Source organism: Alligator sinensis, unplaced genomic scaffold (assembly GCF_000455745.1).
Source record: "Alligator sinensis unplaced genomic scaffold, ASM45574v1 scaffold984_1, whole genome shotgun sequence".
NCBI lineage: Eukaryota > Metazoa > Chordata > Crocodylia > Alligatoridae > Alligator > Alligator sinensis.
Genome location: NW_005842204.1, coordinates 425,726 through 444,421, shown reverse-complemented (window position 1 = coordinate 444,421; position 18,696 = coordinate 425,726). Strand labels below are relative to the sequence as shown.

The 18,696-nt window shown below is 43.5% G+C and overlaps 1 protein-coding gene across 2 annotated transcripts in view; it reads left to right on the top strand.

The window, feature by feature from the left end:
- Positions 1–18,696, top strand: part of ITPR1 (inositol 1,4,5-trisphosphate receptor type 1) — a 219,650-nt gene that overhangs the window by 95,453 nt on the left and 105,501 nt on the right. The window contains exons 25-37 of one of the 2 annotated variants that reach the window (XM_025207692.1): positions 351–405; positions 1,379–1,544; positions 1,639–1,809; positions 2,497–2,562; positions 3,146–3,283; positions 6,283–6,408; positions 6,790–6,990; positions 8,570–8,821; positions 10,240–10,365; positions 10,955–11,083; positions 15,537–15,563; positions 16,510–16,630; positions 17,316–17,500. In XM_025207692.1, the coding sequence (XP_025063477.1) occupies positions 351–405; positions 1,379–1,544; positions 1,639–1,809; positions 2,497–2,562; positions 3,146–3,283; positions 6,283–6,408; positions 6,790–6,990; positions 8,570–8,821; positions 10,240–10,365; positions 10,955–11,083; positions 15,537–15,563; positions 16,510–16,630; positions 17,316–17,500 (1,763 nt within the window). The remainder of the gene's footprint in view (positions 1–350; positions 406–1,378; positions 1,545–1,638; positions 1,810–2,496; positions 2,563–3,145; positions 3,284–6,282; positions 6,409–6,789; positions 6,991–8,569; positions 8,822–10,239; positions 10,366–10,954; positions 11,084–15,536; positions 15,564–16,509; positions 16,631–17,315; positions 17,501–18,696) is intronic. The other variant, XM_014521334.2, reaches the window with a different exon arrangement.

Sequence of the window (18,696 nt, the reverse complement as noted above, 5' to 3'; positions counted from 1 at the left end):
ATTTCCTGGTGTCTGGATGGCTTTTCCAGTCGGGATACTGATTCCTATTGTGACGTGCTGTGCACTGAAGTAGTTAATTGACATAAGTTAAAAACAAGTAGTGGAAGAGAAGAAGAACTATGGATATCTCTGAAATGGTTATGAAGTGTAATTGGTTAGCAGAGAACAGTTTAAGAGAAATATTGCCTTTATGTTGGCTTCAGTAACCCCTTAGCATTCCTTACAGGTCATAATAGTCTACTTTCTCTACTTGTGCTACCACTCATGACTTACGGTCTCCCTAAGCTGCAAAAAGTGCTGTCATCTATGTCTAATACAGTCATACTTACCTACATATTCCTGCTTTTCAGGAGCCCTAGACTTTGAACATATTGAAGAACAAGCTGAAGGGATCTTTGGAGGAAGGAAAGTATCTTTTCAGTAGCTATGGTTGCTTAAATTTGGTTTTGGTGGAATATTCTTGCCAGCTTCTGATGCTGCTGCCCAAAGAGATGCTTCAGGAACAGAAGCTAATGGCTCCACTTCTGAAGAGTCTAAATTGATTAGCACACTTTAATTGCATCTGTACCCACCAGTTTCTGGCACCCTCCCAAATTTGCACCAACTTTGGTTGTTGATTAGGGAAGAAAGTTGAGGTGGCCATTTATAGTGTCGGTTTTTTCCTTGCATTTCAGACCCTTCCATTTCTGATGGTGTGTACGTTTGATCTTTGTACATCTTGATTTATAAAGCACAAAGCTTTTGCAAGCCGGTGGTTCTAATAACAGAATGAGTTTTCCAATCTCATTTTAAGCCTGAGCATTTCCATGGGTTCCTTTCCATCTGAATGAAAGGGAGCAATGAAAAACTTACGTTACACTAGAGCTAGAAAATATTAATGCCATGGTATAACACACTGGTGACACCACATCTGGAGTACCATGCATGGTTGTGATCTCACCAGTCCAAGAAAGATGAGTGCAAACAGGCGCAGGTGCGGAGAGAGGGCACTGGAATGATGAGGAGTGGATAGCCTAACAAAAGGATACTAAAAGCAAAGCAGTGGCTGATAAAGGATATGATGGCTGTTCAAATACCTTGGAGGGATAAACATCAGACAGGGAAGAGTTATGTAAATGGCATTGTTGACGCAAAACCCAAATGACTATAATTTTTAGGCTAGAAATTAGAAGAAGGTATCCAAGCATCAGATTCTGGGACAACTTTCCAACTGGAGCAATGGGGAGCAAGAAAATAAACCAGTTAAAATGGAAGTTGACCAGTTTGGGACATGGTGCCTTGCAAGATAAAGGGCCTGCGTTTTGACGTGGGAAGCATTTGACAGCATAAAGCCTGATGCTCCGATGAGTGAGTTTACCCTGTTCTTTGTTGTTTCCAGTGAAGAAAACACGCCGTTGGATTTGGACGACCATGGCGGCAGAACATTTCTTAGAGTTTTGCTCCACTTAACAATGCATGATTACCCTCCACTTGTGTCTGGGGCGCTTCAGTTACTCTTCAGACATTTTAGTCAGAGGCAAGAAGTTCTTCAAGCTTTTAAGCAGGTGCGTGTGGACAGTGTGGTTCCTTGTTCTGCATGTATGTATGGCAAATTGCAAGCCTCCTTGTTACGTGACTAATGGATTACGTTCATGAAAGGTTCAACTGCTTGTTACCAGCCAAGATGTTGACAACTACAAGCAGATAAAACAGGATTTGGACCAGCTGAGATCTATTGTGGAGAAATCGGAACTTTGGGTGTACAAAGGGCAAAGTCCTGATGAAACTATGGATGGAGCACAAGGGGAGAATGAGCACAAGAAGAAAGAAGTAAGCTTTTACATCTCTGTAGTCAAATATCTGAATGATTGGGGCAAATAACATTTGATATGTAAGGAACATCATGCTATCCTTCTAAAGTAAGGCTTAAAAGCACATTTAAGAAACCAACATACATTGATGCTTTAATGATACCTGATGTGGCTAGGCTTTCCTCAGAAGGAGGGGAGAGAGTGCATACTTGTCTGTAGGCTAGGAAACTGAACTTCACCCTACAAGTCTATATGATTAGTCTAGTATAATTAAAAAAAAAAAAAAAAGAGTGAGTGGCTGGTGTTGGTTGATCTCTCTGTGATGATCAGTTAGAATAAGTCCTTCCTTAACTATAATACCCAAAGATTCCTTAGAGAATATATGTAAAGTTAAATGGTCATAGAGGGAGAGAGAAATTCATTGTATTTAGAGGGCTTGACTGCAGACAGCATGTGATGACAAATTGAGAAGTTCTCTACCTTCCCACTGAGTCCTAATATAATTTGACAGAAAAATACTTTATCTTCTCTGTCTGGAAACTTATCCTCAGTCTTGTCATAAAACTGAAGGTTGACACCTGTAATAAGATGTACTGCTCTCCTGAAAACAGTTGTTACGATGCTTATTAGTTTAGAAGACATTGAAGAAAATGTTCTAAGTGATTTTTTTTTTTTTTTTCTACTGGTCTTCTCCCTTCTTCTGTAGGAAGGTCATGGGAAGCCACAGAAATATGAAAGTACTAGCAGTTACAATTACCGGGTGATGAAGGAGGTAAGGCTTAGTTCTTTGATTATTAAATGTAGAGGTAAACTAGTGATGCAACCCATATTTTAATCTGGAAAAATGCTGGAAAATTTGAATTCCAGTGTGGAAACTTGCTGAGTAATGATATACCCCAACTCCAGTATATTACCAGCATGTTGTGTACATAGATTTTCCACAAGAGCAGATCACTTGAGAAATTTAGCATTGATGCTGCTTGTTTCAATATTAACGTAGTGTTTCTTAGATTCAAGGCTATAAAGAAGCAGGACAGTCAGGAAACGCATTTAAATGAGCATCTATCTTGAGTGGCTAGTGTTCTGCAGTGTTGCTCAGCACTTGTAAACCTAATCTTCAGTGAAAAGACCATGAAGCACTTTCTGGGGCAGTGTATTAGTAAGCCAGTGTTTTATTGGTTTTTTAGTTCATTTAGGAAATAAAATTTGGACATGTCCCCATCCCCCGGACCCCTTCACATGGCTGTCATAAGCTGGTGGTTACTCAAGTCAAGGGTCATTTCATCTGGCAAGCACTTCATTTACAACACAATTAAAAACAAATCCTAAATTTTGCCTTAAATCTCTTCACCCAGATTTTGCTTCGGCTTAGCAAGCTCTGTGTTCAAGAAAGTATCTCGGTCAGAAAAAACCGGAAACAGCAGCAGAGATTGTTACGGAACATGGGCGCTCACACTGTGGTTCTGGAATTGCTGCAGATTCCCTATGAAAAGGTAGGTTTTGCCCTGCTTCACAAACCTATTGCATTGTCTTTTATACCTCCCTCACTTCTCTGAACCACGGTTCTTTCAGTTAATTACCTTAGGTATAAGAAAAAGGCTATTGTAAGTATTCATGCCTCCTGAGGAATAATTTGCCATATGTAAGTGTTCTGTTAATCATGCAGTGTCTGAATGTAGACACCTTTCTACATTAATTGCTAAAGCACTGTCTTTGCCTATTGTTGTTTAAGAATAAGACTGAGGTCTTGCTTTCACTGTCAAGAAAGGTATGTCTGCTGCAGGATAAATATAATGCATGTCAGTCAAAAGCCTAATGGAAACAAGGCACAATAGTTATTACTGTAGATGGGTGATGTCCTTGCCCTATACCACTGTATGCTTGCCTATAGCTGATGTCACCTAGTCATCCATAAGGGAAAATCTACAGTGCCCTGGCCTCACACTAGGACAGGGGTGGGCAAAATGCAGGCCCCTAAAAAATTTAGAAAATTAATATTTATCTGCCCCTGGCTACTTATCATGCTGCCCTCAGTGGCTTGCCAAAACTCAGTAAGCGGCCCTCCGCCAAAAATAATTGCCTGTGCCTGCACTAGGATATGTGAGGATAGATGTACCCAGTGATTTAAAAAAAAAAAAAACCAAAACAAAACATTTCTAATTGAGGTATTTGTAGTGGAAACAGCCTTAGGATTCTCAACTCTTTTCTGAGCCAGTTTGACTACCGTAAACACTATACACTAGCTTTCTAGAGCAACAGTATTTAAGTATAACACCAAATGAAGAGCCAAGACCAACCATGCAAGGGACTAGAGGGTTAGTCACAGATGAGACTAAGATTCTTCATTTGGGACCAAGAGTCATAAACTCCTCCATGACCGTTTTTAGGCTGGACATAAGGGAAAAACTTCTTTAGTGTCCAAGCCCCCAAGACCTGGAATAGACTCCCTCCAGATGTGGTGCAGGCACCTACTCTGGACTCATTCAAGAAACATTTGGATGCTTATCTTGCTGGGATCCTTTGACCCTAGCTGACTTCCTGCTCCTGGGGCAGGGGGCTGGAGTTGATGATCTTCAAGGTCCCTTCCAGCCCTAATGTCTATGAAATGTATTAAATTTAAGGCAGGAACTTCCCATCATTTCAGCTTCCCCAGCCAGTTCTTCCCAATCCCTTTTTTTAAATTTGTTTTTCTGGCTCGTTCAGGGCATAACCAGGATAACTGCAGCTTGAGGTCTTCTCAGCCTCAGAGAGAGATGGCTTACAAGAGAGGCTTTTAAGACTGGAAGGACAGAATGGAAATGGTCTTGTAAATCTTGCATCATTCTGAAAGTAGAGGTAGTTAGTTGTGGTATTTTTAAGTTAGCCGGAAGATACCTCTGTGGTACCTTTTTATAGACCAGGGTTGTAAAACTTTTTTTTATCTAGCCCTGCAGGCCAATGTGAATAAGTGGTGCACGGCTGGTCTACAGGGCAGATGAACAGCATGTGGTTAGCCCCATAGGCCAGATCAGGCCTCCCACTTCTCCTCCCTGCCCCCCATCCCTCCCCCAATTTTTCACCGGATCCAGCACGCACAACACTCGCTCTAGTCCACCTGAGCATGCGGCATCTATGCAGAGCCAGTCCAGGACATGTGCCATATGTGGTTCCCGCTCTGGCTGGTCAGCTCCACACTGCACACGGTGCCTGTCCTGGAGAGCAGCTGGGGCGAGGGATGCACATGCACGGGGCACGTGTCCTGGACTGACCAGAGCAGACTGTGTGCAGTGTGTGGGTCAGCTCTAGACCCAGTAGCAGCACTGTGGGCTGGATGATGGGGCTCTGCAGGCCAGGTCTAGCCTGCTGGCCTTATTTTTGACACACTTCACTCAGAGGCATGAGCAGATGCAAAAGCTCATGCCTCTCTGAATGCATCAGGACATTGTGGCCCTTATAGCCTGCCTTCTACAATTCTGAAAACAGTGGTTATCAACCTGTTAGCTGAGAACAGATTGCTCCATGTGCTCCTACAGTTGAGGTGCTGCATCTAATGCTTCTGGTACTCGGGCTAGCTTGGGACTCCGTACATTGTCATGCAAACATACCCAAAGCTTACTGCTGCTAACATGCATTTTGGGGTTAGTTTAAGTCTCACAGACCAGACCAGTGAGCCCTTCTCACCGTCTTGCTTACAGAGCCGCTCCTCTAGTTCCAAACTGAAAAATGCCCCAGAAATGCCATGTCTGTTTAACAGCTCTGAAGTCAATCAGTTAAATGACTTCTTTTTTCCTTTAGTGCTTCATTTTCTTTAATGGGGGGGAGGACCCTGCTTTTAATGTGGCCATAAATGTTTGTTCATAATGCAGTATTACGCTGATATTTGAGACGTTACGCAGGAGCTTCATACATGGAAATATGTGAAGTTACCTTAAACCTGCATTTTCTGCTTGTATTTTTTTACTAGCAAAGAATTGAAACTTTAGGAGTCATGGTACCTAGAAGGAACATTTGGAATTGGACAAATAGAGCATTTATTCTAGGGATCAAAGGCTGAACATGAGCAGTGTATCAGCATCTTCCTATCCTTTTTCTTTACCATATCTCCTCGGAGGTGATTTTCCGTTGCAGTGGAATGTGGGAGTTTTCCAATGAAGTCCCAAGGTTTAGGGAACTATTGTGATGATGTGGTTTGGCCTGTGAGCTGGATGCATTCAATGGCAGATAACTACCCACTGTGCATCGCTAGCAGGCTTGAATATTGAGTGTCATGTTAAACAATGTAACTAATTATTCTTTGTTCTTCAAAAAATTTTTAAAACATGAAGGGGACCAAGTTCATTCCTGGGGTCAGTGAATTAATGCGGGTTGAAGGTTGGTTACTTTCTGGTGTGGGGGCGGGGAGAGAGACGTGACACTTCGCTCGCGCAGCTGGTATTTGAGTCCATCCAAAGCTCACCTGAAAGTGAACTTTTGGATTCTGTGTAACCTTGTCTGCTTTGTCATGCCATTGCAGGCTGAAGATACAAGGATGCAGGAGATAATGAAACTTGCACATGAGTTTTTGCAGAACTTCTGTGCTGGGAACCAACAGAACCAGGCGTTGCTACACAAGCACATAAACCTGTTTCTTAACCCAGGGGTAAGAAGTGATTAAGTAAATACCGTGCTTTTTTTTGTAGTAAGAAAACAGAACAACCGGTCCCCAGCCTTTGCCTCTAGGCCTGTTCTAATGGATAGCTAATAAAATGGACAGCCCTTCATTCGCGTTTTAAAGTTGATGTGAATATGGCCGAAATGGCAAGCGTTCAGCGCCTTCACTAACATTAAAGGCTGCAGAAGTTTGAGGCGGGTGGAGAACGATATCCCTAAATGACACAAGATTTTTGTATTGAACTGCTACACTTTCTGCTACACTTTTTTTCATGTTATCCTATTCTCTGCAAATACACTGACATACTTTGTCTGTGCGTGTGTATATATGTGTGTACAAATTATGTACTTTTTCTTTCCCTATCACTAGATTCTCGAAGCAGTAACAATGCAACATATTTTCATGAACAATTTCCAGCTCTGTAGCGAGATCAATGAGCGAGTCGTTCAGCACTTTGTCCACTGTATTGAAACTCATGGCCGAAATGTCCAGTACATAAAGTTCCTGCAGACTATTGTCAAGGCAGAAGGAAAGTTCATTAAGAAGTGCCAAGATATGGTTATGGCTGAGGTGAGAGCTTCATAGGACTCGAAATTCTTGGGCAGAAAAATCTATTTGGTAGAAAGTAGCAAACGTGCTTTCTTTTTGCAGCAGCTGCCAGGAATTGACACTGTCAACTGGTACAACAACAAAAAAAATGCAGTTCCCACCGTGAGGGTTGGTTAAGAGACTACAAGCTTCATCATTCTGCTCAGCCTTGGGCATGAGGAAGGATGGCATTATCCTCCCATATGCCACAAAGCAAAGTGTATTTGGGCTTGTGTCAAGGAAAGAAACGTGATTCTCTATTTAAAAAAAAAAAATAGAGAAAATAATTTAATTTCAAGAGCAGTCAGGTGGGGAAGTGAGATAAGAGGAATTGTTCTTCCATGCTTAACTTTTAATTGTTCAATGGACTTATGGAAGCTTCTTCTGACCTAACCAGTTGAATGAATAGGAGTCATGATGAGAGAAGATGTGAGTAACCTCAGTGGTCTTTTAGGGCTGTAGCAAACAGGAAGATGAGATGGCAGACTGGGAACAAATTGACCCCAAATTGGCTTCCAAACACCCATTTGTTCAGAAATGCATCCCTGTTTAATTGGCTATTAATTGGCCTTATCAACAGGGGGAGCTCTGGGATCAGACTTGTCAGCTTCTGAGCTTGCTGTATCAGTCTTGCTGGAAAGCTTGAACTGTGCATGTTGTAGCTGAATTAAAAGAATATCAGCTTCTCAGTGTGGGCTCAGTTCTACAAGATGACAAGTAGCATCTGCTCTTACTGAGATCACCATTTGCTTAGGGTGCTTGCTACTTTTCTCTTGGTATCTATAGCAAATAGATGGCTTAGCTTAGGTGTCTTGCTCTAGGTGTCTACCAGAGAAACAGTGCTAATGCCCAAAACTGCCCTAAGTTTGTCCATCTGGATATTCAGATTTGTGCTTAGCAGGACGCTGTTCGCATTCCCAGCTTCTTTCCATCTTGTTCTCTAAGGAATCTGGTATGGCTAAACTGCTCTGAAAAATGTAGGCTGTAGAGTTCTTCAACGTGTCATTTGAAGACTCCGACATCAAAACCCTGGCATCTGTTTGTGGGCCCGCAGTCCGCAGTGCTTAGAGAACATAGCTTTGAACAAAATAAAATGTACCAAGCTAACTTGACAAAGGTCAGCTGAAGCAGTGTTTGTGACATAATTATGGGAAAAGTACAGGCTTCTTGGAATGACTTGTATCTTACTTGCAAAGAGGCAGTTGGATTTATTTTAAAGTTTGTTAAATGATTCAGAAGCAAATTCTCGGGACATGACATGGAGGAAAACGGTACAGTCGAGAGCTCTTCTACCTGTAGAGAGCATGTAAGACATACTAGCATGCTGATATGCTAAGCTGCAGCTCCATTGTGCTAAACTTGTCATAGTTACAGTCCGGTCTAAAAACCACCTGGAATAAGGTATGGCATTTTAACTTGTTGATGGAGGTGTGTAGAGAATTAGTGCTAGAAATCCTCACCAACATGTGGCTGTGCCTAACCCTAACCCTCCCCCCCCCCCCCCCCCCCCACAATGTGACAGAATGGCATTTAAAAGGATGATACTGTTTTCTCTCTGTAGCTGGTTAATGCGGGAGAAGATGTCCTTGTGTTCTACAATGACCGGGCCTCTTTCCAGACCCTTGTGCAAATGATGAGATCAGAGCGAGACAGGATGGATGAAAACAGCCCTTTAATGTATCATATTCACTTAGTAGAACTGCTTGCTGTATGTACAGAGGGCAAAAATGTCTACACAGAAATCAAGTGCAACTCCCTCCTTCCTTTGGATGACATTGTTAGAGTAGTAACTCATGAGGATTGCATACCTGAGGTGAGACCTAGTTATAGGTGTGGCTTTTCTGCATTAAAAAAGTATACATCATATTGGAGTGAAATTAGGGATGCACCAACTAAAGAGTTTTTGGGCTGATACCAATGGTCGACTTTTAATTTTTTTTTAATGAGCCGTATTGGCCGATACCAATCTGATTGCCGATATGCAGCCAGGCAGCTTGGAGAGCAGCATCCGTCCAGTAGGTCTGTTGTGGGAGAAGGCGCGGGGGAAACAAGGCTCCAGTGGTGAGGGAGGGAGTAGGGGGCAGGCGCTGCACAGCTGTGGTGGGGCATGGGGCAGAATTGCGAGAGGCTCATCGTGGGGGCGGCTCCTGCTGCTATACACACCCTGGGAGGGCACTGGGGGCATGTGCCCCTGGATCTGTGCGGGGCGAGAACGGGCTGCCCATGTGGGCTGCAGTAGGTGCAGTGCCAGGCTCGTCCCGGTGGGGGGGCTTTGTTGGAGCTGCACACGGGGCAGGTGGTGGGTCTGGGAAGGGGGCTATGGAGGGGGGAGAGGGTTGCAGCCACCCCAAAATTTGCTGTAGCCCCTCCTCCCAGCACTGCTGCCGCCCACCCTAGGTGCAGCCTGCCAGGAAGAATCCAGTGATGCCTTGGCCCCAGCCCACAATGGCAGCCCATCCTTGCCCGACCGCACGCAGATCCAGAGGGAAATGCCTTCCTGGGGTGCATGCAATGGCAGGAGCCACCCCCCCCATGGACAGGTTGTTTGTGGCTCCGTCCCATGGTCCGCCCTGGCTGTGCAGCACCTGCCCCACTCTCTCCCTCACTGTGGGGGCCCTTATTCCCCACCCCGCATCCCTTCCCCCACAGCAGACTTACCAGCCAGACCCAGCTGCTCTCCACGCTGCTGGACTGTGCTCCTGGCCGCCTGCATGCTGCACTGTGGCTGCGTGCATGCACGGGGCATATACTGGCAACATTATCGGCCACGTCAGCCAAAAAAAGCCGATTGCTGATGCTGTCAATTTTCCTTATATTGGTGCTGATCTGATATGGACTGATCAATGGATCTATTTGCTCTATGATAAATGGCCTGGAAACTGGGCTCTGATTCTGCTCTAGGCTTCCTCAAAGACTGGGCAAAATAACAAGATCCTTGCTTTGTGTTCCCCACTTTTTTAAAATGGGGGTGTAAATGTTGTCCTTGTGTCTCTCGCCAAAGAACAATGGAACAATTTCATGCTCAAGTTCTGTCTTGAAGAGTTCCTCACTATTTTTATTCTTTTTACTGCTATTCATGGGATTGGGTTTCACCAGTTGGGTTTTTTTTTTAATCCTCAAATTCAGGGGCATTTTATTTTATAAAGCTGTCTTTGTATGAAAGCCTCATAGTAATGCAAAGAGGCCTATATGACCATTTTTTAATGAAATATTTTGTTTCCCCATGTGTAGGTTAAAATTGCCTATATCAACTTTTTGAATCATTGCTATGTGGACACAGAGGTAGAAATGAAAGAGATTTACACCAGTAATCACATGTGGAAACTGTTTGAGAGCTTCCTGGTAGACATCTGTCGGGTAAGGATTTCCATGTCAACAAAGGAAAGTCAAAAGGACAAATAAATACATTTGCATTTGGCTTTAGCAGTGCATCTTAACGTAAAAGGCAAGAAGCCCCTGAAGCTCCTTCCATTTCCCATTTCTATTTCTGTGCTTTTCCATTTAAATAGTTGAGGATTTCTCTTGTCATCTTCCATGGAACACACACATTTTTCCTTAAAAACGTGACAAAAACAATTGCCACTTAGATCCTGTCCGGTACTGCCACCTCACTTGCTCACTCAGTTAGTCCTTTCCCAGGTTAGTGCAACTTCCTTCCCCTTTGAGTTTGACATTTATTTTGGCTTTGTGCCTAGGATCCTTGTGGGAAACTACTACATGCCTAATTCCTACTTTGTGTACCACTTGTTTTGCTCCAGATGTCCTATGTGGGTTTTTCCTTGATCAGTTTGCCAGTACTTTTATAAGTTTCAGTTGAAGGTTTCTACTTCTGTGGGTCCTAGCTCTGAGTGACTATAGCCTTAAGTGGGAACAGCGTAGAACCAGTGCTCTAAACCGTGAATCGGATTAACTGCACGTGTACTTAATGGCATGAATTGTTTTGCAGGCTTGTAATAACACCAGTGACAGAAAACACACAGACTCCATCCTAGAGAAGTATGTGACGGAAATAGTGATGAGTATAGTGACCACCTTCTTCAGCTCACCATTTTCTGATCAGAGCACCACTTTGCAGGTAGGACATGGGAAAACAGTACAACAGGAGTGTTAAAATAAATTACTTGATTAATGGAAGCAGAGTAATGAGATTGTAAAAAGAAAGAAGTGGATGTGTCAGGGCTATAAGGGTTAGTTATACAGAGGTAGAAACATTTATTCCTGGTGTATTTAAAATGTAACACTTTTTTTTTTCTTTCTCTAGAAGGGGAAAAGAGCATAGAGCAAATTACCAGCATGTTTTAGAGAAGCTCCACTGCAAAATCACACTGGGTCCATGATATCAGTGGTGCTCCTGCCACTCCATACTATATTTTCTGCAAGGCAGCATTATTTCTATAGCTGTGACAGGCACAACTAGGTGATCAGCATAGCGATGGTTTGTACTGATAGCACCTAGGAAGCCCAGTCACAGTACAGGATCCTCTTGTTCCATTTTTGTACAGCCCCTAGCACAAGGGGCTGTTGCCTCAAAGACCTTACAATAGAAGCATAAGACAAAGAGATAATACCAGGATGGATACAGGCAGACACAGGTCACCATGATATACCGTGACTTCAGCCATAATTGTTGTCACAACTCTTGTGTAAGTAACGTGGTAAAGGGGTTCTAAGCAGCAGTTTGAAGGGGAGTAATGAAATAGTTTGAGTGATTTTGGGGGAACTCCTCCCACATGCAAGGGGCAGCAGAAGGTGAAGGTGCTTATTTCATAATTTGGCAAATCGGTGGTGAAGTTTGGCACCGCTAGTTGATCAGAGGCTGCTCTTGCTGCAAACAAAAGGGTGGGGTTTTTTTTAAAACACTTGCCTTACATTTTCCCTAAAAGGAATCCGACAGTTAAATGCCTGCAGCTCTTCTTGTCCTTTTCTGTTGTCCTGATTAAATCTCTGGCCTTGTGCAGACTGAGGAATGCTGGAGCAGAAGACTCAAAACTCCTTGTAAAGTGAAAAGAGAGAGAGCTCTTTTCTCCCAGTTTCTCCCTGTCTCCTCCTTATGGAGGATGAGGTAGGCATGGCATGATGGTACTGTCAGTAGCCTCAGGACACCAACCATAACACCTGGGTTCCTGCTGGGCTAACAGAGGCACCTTCTAAAGTGCCCGTACCAGACTTGAGACAACCCTCTGAAAATGCCAGCTCTTAGTTTTCACTTAATGTTTGACTACTGAAAAATAGTAGACCAATTCTGTTGCAAAGTACTCAAAGTACACAGCAGGTTAAAAAGTGTTTAATACTGTGAATTCCTTCTGAAATGTCTGGGCTTATCCGGCGCCTCACGTTTGCATACCTAGCAGAACTAACACTGCGGCACCCTTGAAAGGATCTCAAGGCCCTCCAGGGTGCCGCATCATCTTGGCTGAAAATCGCAGTTTAAAGTCAGCTTCATTCTTGGTGATCACTTTAAATGACAGTTTTTGGAAGGGATGGCCAAGTGCCTAGATGTTTCGTTAGGAACTTGACTACAGTTATCGTTGAAACCTGGTACAGTCTCAAATCAGGATAGACGATAGCTGTTCACACTGCAAGATCAGGCTTTGCACTTGCCTTCTTACCTGTTGCCAGTTGGGTTCATCTGGGTTTCAGTTGTGACGATAAAGGGCACCTTGGCAATTGACCTTGTCTTAGTCCCTCTTCAGGGATTTGACACTAGCCTTCAGGATTGTGGTGTATTAACTGGATTGCTGCATTCAGCTTTAAGGCAAGTTATATAAAAACCCAGAGGCCTGACCGTGTGTTAAGTAAAAGCTTAAGAGTCTGAGCAGTCAAATGTCTGTCTCTCTTTCACCTTGGCACTTCCAGTGTTTATCCTAAATTGCTGTGTCCAATCCATTGACTTTTTTAGTTCATCTCTATGCTGTTATGAGGTCCTGAGGTTAGGTTGTCATGGGGTCAGGAGTCCTCTTCAACCCATACCTTAATGGCCAGTTGCTACAGAGATCTAGTTCAACCCTTTTACACTGAGCAGAGGGCTGGATTGTGTGGAGCTTCCTCGGGCAGTCGGCAGTGTTGCGGGGTGTGGTGATAGCTTTTTCACCAACTTCAGCACAAGTATCGCAAGTCAAATGGTCAAGTCTTTTTAAGTTTGCAATCCGTGTCCTTTCTGTATGGAAGCTGTGGCAGATATCTCTAGTGAGCAGAAATAGTTAGCCAGAACTAGTTTTAATTAGTCCATACAGGAACTGTGGATCCCATTACCTGGATTAGCTATTTTGACTCCTCTTATTTGTGTGGGTTCTTGCTTGTTTGCCTCACCCAGCGCAGCCCCCCACTTCCTCCTTCCCCCTTCCTCTCCCTCCTCTCTCTACCTTTTATATTCAGATCATTCCACTTCATCAGATGCTGTGCAGGGGCAGTGGATAAAGTGAGCTTGTGCTTCACGAAAGCTTATGCTTTATGTAAATCTTATTCAGTTAGTCTGTAAGGTGCGTATCTGCCCTGCTTTCAGATGCCTCTAGTGGAATAGGCATTATTAGCTGAAACTTAACTTGCAGAAGTGCAGGATCAATAATTAGTAAGAATTAAAACTCTGCTCTGTGTTTGATTGCCTTGGCATGGGACTTAGGCAGTGCTATTGTTACAGTGGCTTCCATGCAATTTTTGTTAAAACCTTATCTCAAAAAAGGAGCAGGACTAATAATTAACCTAGTCCCTCAGGGCTCTGCCCTTGGGTCTGTCCTTGGCTCGCTCTGTACCTTATCCCCATGTGACCCCTGGTTCTCTTCAGTTCCCCTCTTTGAGCAGTTGGTGTTTGAATGCAGCCCTCGTTATCCAGCTTTACCCGGTTTGCTGATTAACACGTCTCCAGTTGTCCCTCTGACCCCTCAAACTCCATCTTGGGTATCATTTTACCTCCCTGCTCTATCTTGGGTGAGCACTGCACCTCCTATTTGTGGTCCTAGATGCTTCCTCCTTGAACCCCTTGCTACTCCTTGAACCCCCCGTTAGTCTTCTGCAGTACCTCCAATATCTGGCTGTTGAAACCATTGCCTGTATTCTGTGTTCAATTTATTTTTTTGCTGCAGCCTCTAGCTCGCCATGTATGTTCATATATAAACCTAATAACTTCTCAGCTGTTGCAGTGGTAGGTTGCAATGGGGGGGTACTTTTGTCTATCCTGCATTTTGCCTTGCAAGGTGGTGGTGCGTTTGTGCTTTTTATGGCTGTGATGGGTGAGAGGCGTCAGGGTGGATGGTTTATAGGGACTCTGGATAAATGACTGCCTGCAGTGACAGAGGTCTGGACTCTGGCCGGGAGACTCTTTCCAATTCAGTGTCCCTGTGCTGCTACTTTGGATTTTGCCCTTCGGTTCTATTTAAATTGCTTCAGCGAAAGTGACATTTTCCCCCTTCGTCACATCTCTGAGTGCCCCTTTTCCACCCTTGGATCTGCCTCTTTTTTTTTTTTTTTTTAGCCTCCATTGCCTTAACCTCACCTCTCCTCTAACAAAAATCTAGGTTTTGTGCTCTCCTTCAAGGTATTACAGAGGTCTGCAGCCACCTTGACTGAATCTCCTACCACCACTACCCCGATTGGGTCATGTGCTTTGTCACTACACCTCGGGTTGTGTCGGGGCATAATATACCTGCTCTTCGTGCCATACCGAATGGGTGTAGTAGCTGTCTTGATGCAGCCCTGGGACTTGTTCCCGTGAGCTCACTGTCTCAGGAGTGCTATGTGCCTGTTTCCAAGGTTGCAATAAGACAACCAGACGAGAATCTGTTTTGGGATATAGCAGGATCAAAGCAGGCATGCCGCACTTCCCTGCTGTACTCGGTGCAGTCTTTGGTATTGCAAACATGCCACTGGTGTTGCTTCATGGTTTCCTTGTCTCCTGTACCTGGTGCAATGCTTCTATTGTGCAAACTTTGTCCCACCCCATGCCACTCCCAGCCTTCCCTCCTGTGCAATGTCCTCTCCTCCTCTGTCGTGACTTGTCTGACTTAAAATTATGCCTCCTTTAGGGTAGGGCCTGCTTTGCATGTCCCTGAAGAGCCATGTGCCCTATTGCACAGCATATGTAATGCCAGATCAGGGTAATCTAAAGACTCCTGTCCAAATACCTGCTTCTTTACTCTGTTTCTCTTAAGCTTTTTGCTTCTCTGGGGCCCTGCTGGTTCAAATCCTTCTTCCTTGTACACTGTTTTGTTGGAGGAACATTGAGGGGTTTTTATAATTATTTATTGTCCTAGTTTCAGCACATGGAACATCTTTGTAGTTTTTCAGGCAGATAAGTCTTTCTACATGAACTGCAAGGAATGTGGGTGGATGGCTGGAGTTCAAAAACACAGGTGTTTTCAGCGTCTTTCTGCTGTACTTTGCCATTTGGTGGGTGTGGCCGGAAAGGATACCGGGGATTTGATGGTGAGCTCCCCAAAGTCGGTACTATTTCATAACTGAATTTGATATTAAGAGAGAGACACTTTTTTTGAAATGTTCTGTTTTCTCTAACTCCAGTTTTTTTCTTACAACAGACCTCAATCTTGATCATAATAAAAGAGGTATTTTTCCAGTAGCTCCTAAATTCCCTGTGGGGTTTGCACTGAGGTGTGGCTCTAAGGTAGTAGAAGTGTTGTATGTAGAATAGATGCACACTTGTGGGTATTGTCTCTTACTATGGGTAGGCTAATTAGTCTGGAAATAGGTTTGTCAGGGTTGCTAAAATCCCGTCTTTCCAGAGTGTGTGTATGGGGAGGGGCACAGGGTGCTTAATTTTTCCCCCCTTCACTAAAAGCTGCTCACATAAAGCAGAACATTTATTTGGTTTGAAAAGATTTGGATATTGTAGCAGAGACGGCACAGTTCCTGTGTAACGTGATGTGTGAAGGTTTGGAGGAGCCAAGGGAAGGAAACGTTGGCCTACCTATTGTGGAAAATCACCTTGCAAAATGTGGATTAACAAGCCATTCCTTAATTCTGACTGATCCACAGCAGCTGTGCCATTTTTCAACCGACTCCTACCCAGGGTCAAAATTGCAGATATTCAGAACGCATCTCCAGCTTTCACACGTGCTTCAGTACAGTAGGAACTAATACCCAGCCCCTCAGAAAAGGGCCAGTTGTTAATAATGAAGCTGAATGGTGGTTTTTCCAAGAGTCAAGTTCTGTTCACTTTATTCCCAGCAGAGCCATCTGCTGGTCAGTCCTAAATTAATCATTTCCAAATGTGGGACTGCTGGAAATTCAGCTCCATGTGGACCAGATTTACTGCTGCTTCCATTTACTCACAGAGACCCTGTGCTCTAGAACCGGTCTAGTTTGTCTCATTTCTCACCCCGGCTTTTAAGCTGCTGTTTGTGTGGTAAATACTAAGGTTGCTTTTACACGTGGACGAGGGCTGGTAACAAGTGGTTGGTCTGCTGAGAATAAGGGCTGCTGTGAGCAACACACAACCTGGTTTCAAGCATGAAGTAGTATTTTTAATCTAATTCTTCTTGCACGTTCTAGACTCGCCAGCCGGTGTTTGTACAGTTGCTGCAAGGAGTGTTCAGGGTGTACCACTGCAACTGGCTGATGCCGAGCCAAAAAGCATCGGTGGAGAGCTGCATTAGGGTACTCTCAGATGTAGGTAAGAGATGTAAAGAGATCTGACATCCAGAAATGTTTAAACAACCGTATGTGTGCACCAGTCCTCCAAAAAGAGCATGTCTAATATGGGAGGTAGCTACGCCGTACCAAAAATCCGGGGCGATTACTAAGCTGCTTTCGTAGCTGGTGAGTTCTGTAGTTGCACAGCAGCTGTCTTCAGTTGTAGCTGTGAGGTAAAACTGGAAACTGAGTAACCAAATAACTGAGGGCAGAAGTGTTAAGCTCTGAAAGACCACGTCCACATTTAAAGCAAGGGCTTTTTGTATTTTCTCTGCAATCCGGTCAAATATAGAGGGGAACACTGGTGAGTTTTGCCATTTAGGCGGTGTCATTCCTACCAAAAAGTTGCTGTTTTTAGTGACAAGGGAGGTGAGTCTGGTCTATCTTGGTCAAAATTATCCATAGGATGGATGTACATACCATGTTCTTAGGAGTTACTGGAATTGTTTGAAGGTAGGTATCCCATTCAGACATGGTGAACTTTTAAAGGGCTTTGAGTATTAAATCTGTTAAAATTAAGGCATTTATAACCACTACAGTCTCATGAGACTCATTACAGAAAACCTCTTAATGTGATTCTTTCTGTGTGCTCCTTTTTGAACAAACGAAGGTACTTTATCACTCTTGTACATAGTCAATTCTTATTTAATTCTTGCCTATTGCAGCCAAAAGCAGAGCAATTGCCATCCCGGTAGATTTGGACAGCCAGGTCAACAACCTCTTCCTGAAATCTCACAACATTGTGCAAAAAACTGCAATGAACTGGCGAATGACTGCAAGGAACGCTGCCCGTAGAGACTCGGTGCTAGCTGCTTCCAGGGACTATCGAAACATCATTGAAAGACTGCAGGTGACTACACAGTGCTGCACTAACAACTGACCTCTGCTTCCTCAGTAACCAGTTAGTTGCAGATCTACACAAAAGATGAACTTGCTTGTTAAAAAGAAATCATAAATTACTGGTTCAAGTAGCAATGCCACATGCAGTAAGCTTAGCCAAAGCTCATATTTAATACTGTGTGTAAAATCAAATGCAGAACACTTACCAAGAAAGGTAATGGAATATGCACAGCTAATGTTTGTAGTTTCATGGCCTTTGGAGAAGAAGATATTTGAAACATTCTTCAAGCCAGCAGTTTTCCCAGTGTCTCTGTTCTAGTGCTAGTTCTGTTTCAGCCACTTTGCAGAGAAGAAAGGATCCATTCAGTATTGCATCTTTCCAAATCCCTCCAGCACTTGCTTATCAAAACACTTAATACAGTGAAAAGCTCCACAAACCAGTTTGAAAACCACTGCAAAACTTACACTGGTTGGATGAGTTGACTCCTAATGACCTAGGTAGCTGCATCAGCAAACACACACAATAATCTTTCCTGCAGTCCAGGTATGCAGATCCCTATTGGTATCTTTTTAAGGAAACTTAAAAGAAAGCATTTCTCCTTTTATAACTTGACTGGAAACGCATGTATTCTATAGCAGCTCTTTGCACATGTCCAGACCTGAGGATATTTGATAACTGATAAAATATTCAGTAATAAGGATTCTTATATACTGAATAAAACTTGATACCTTGGACTATATAGGTTTACCCTGGAGTTTTGTTTTCTCTGGGGGTGGAAAAAGTTGTCCAGGTATTGAAGTATTGATTTAAACTGTCTGTCTGCCTGCATTAAGTTCCATCCAAGTGCACAATACTACCCTGTCAAGACATTCCCATTAGTGTTGCTATACTTTTTTCACCATTTTTTTTTTTTTTATGTCCATTTATCCATGTCAGTTTGCCTGAGTGTCTTCTCTGCGGCTTTTTCTGTGCAGCTCTTAACTTCTCTTTGATTGGTGAATCTGCCCAGAATGCACTTTCTTCAGAGTACAGTATTCCTATATCTGGGTGGCTGAAACTTACTGAAATTTTATTACAGAGAAGATGAATTGGAGGGTTTTGCCTAACTTTTAACTGCTAGTCTTAATTTGTTACTTTATATAATTACACCCATTTTTTCTGCCATCTACAGAGAAGGGGAAAATGCCAAGTAGTCCAAGGCATTC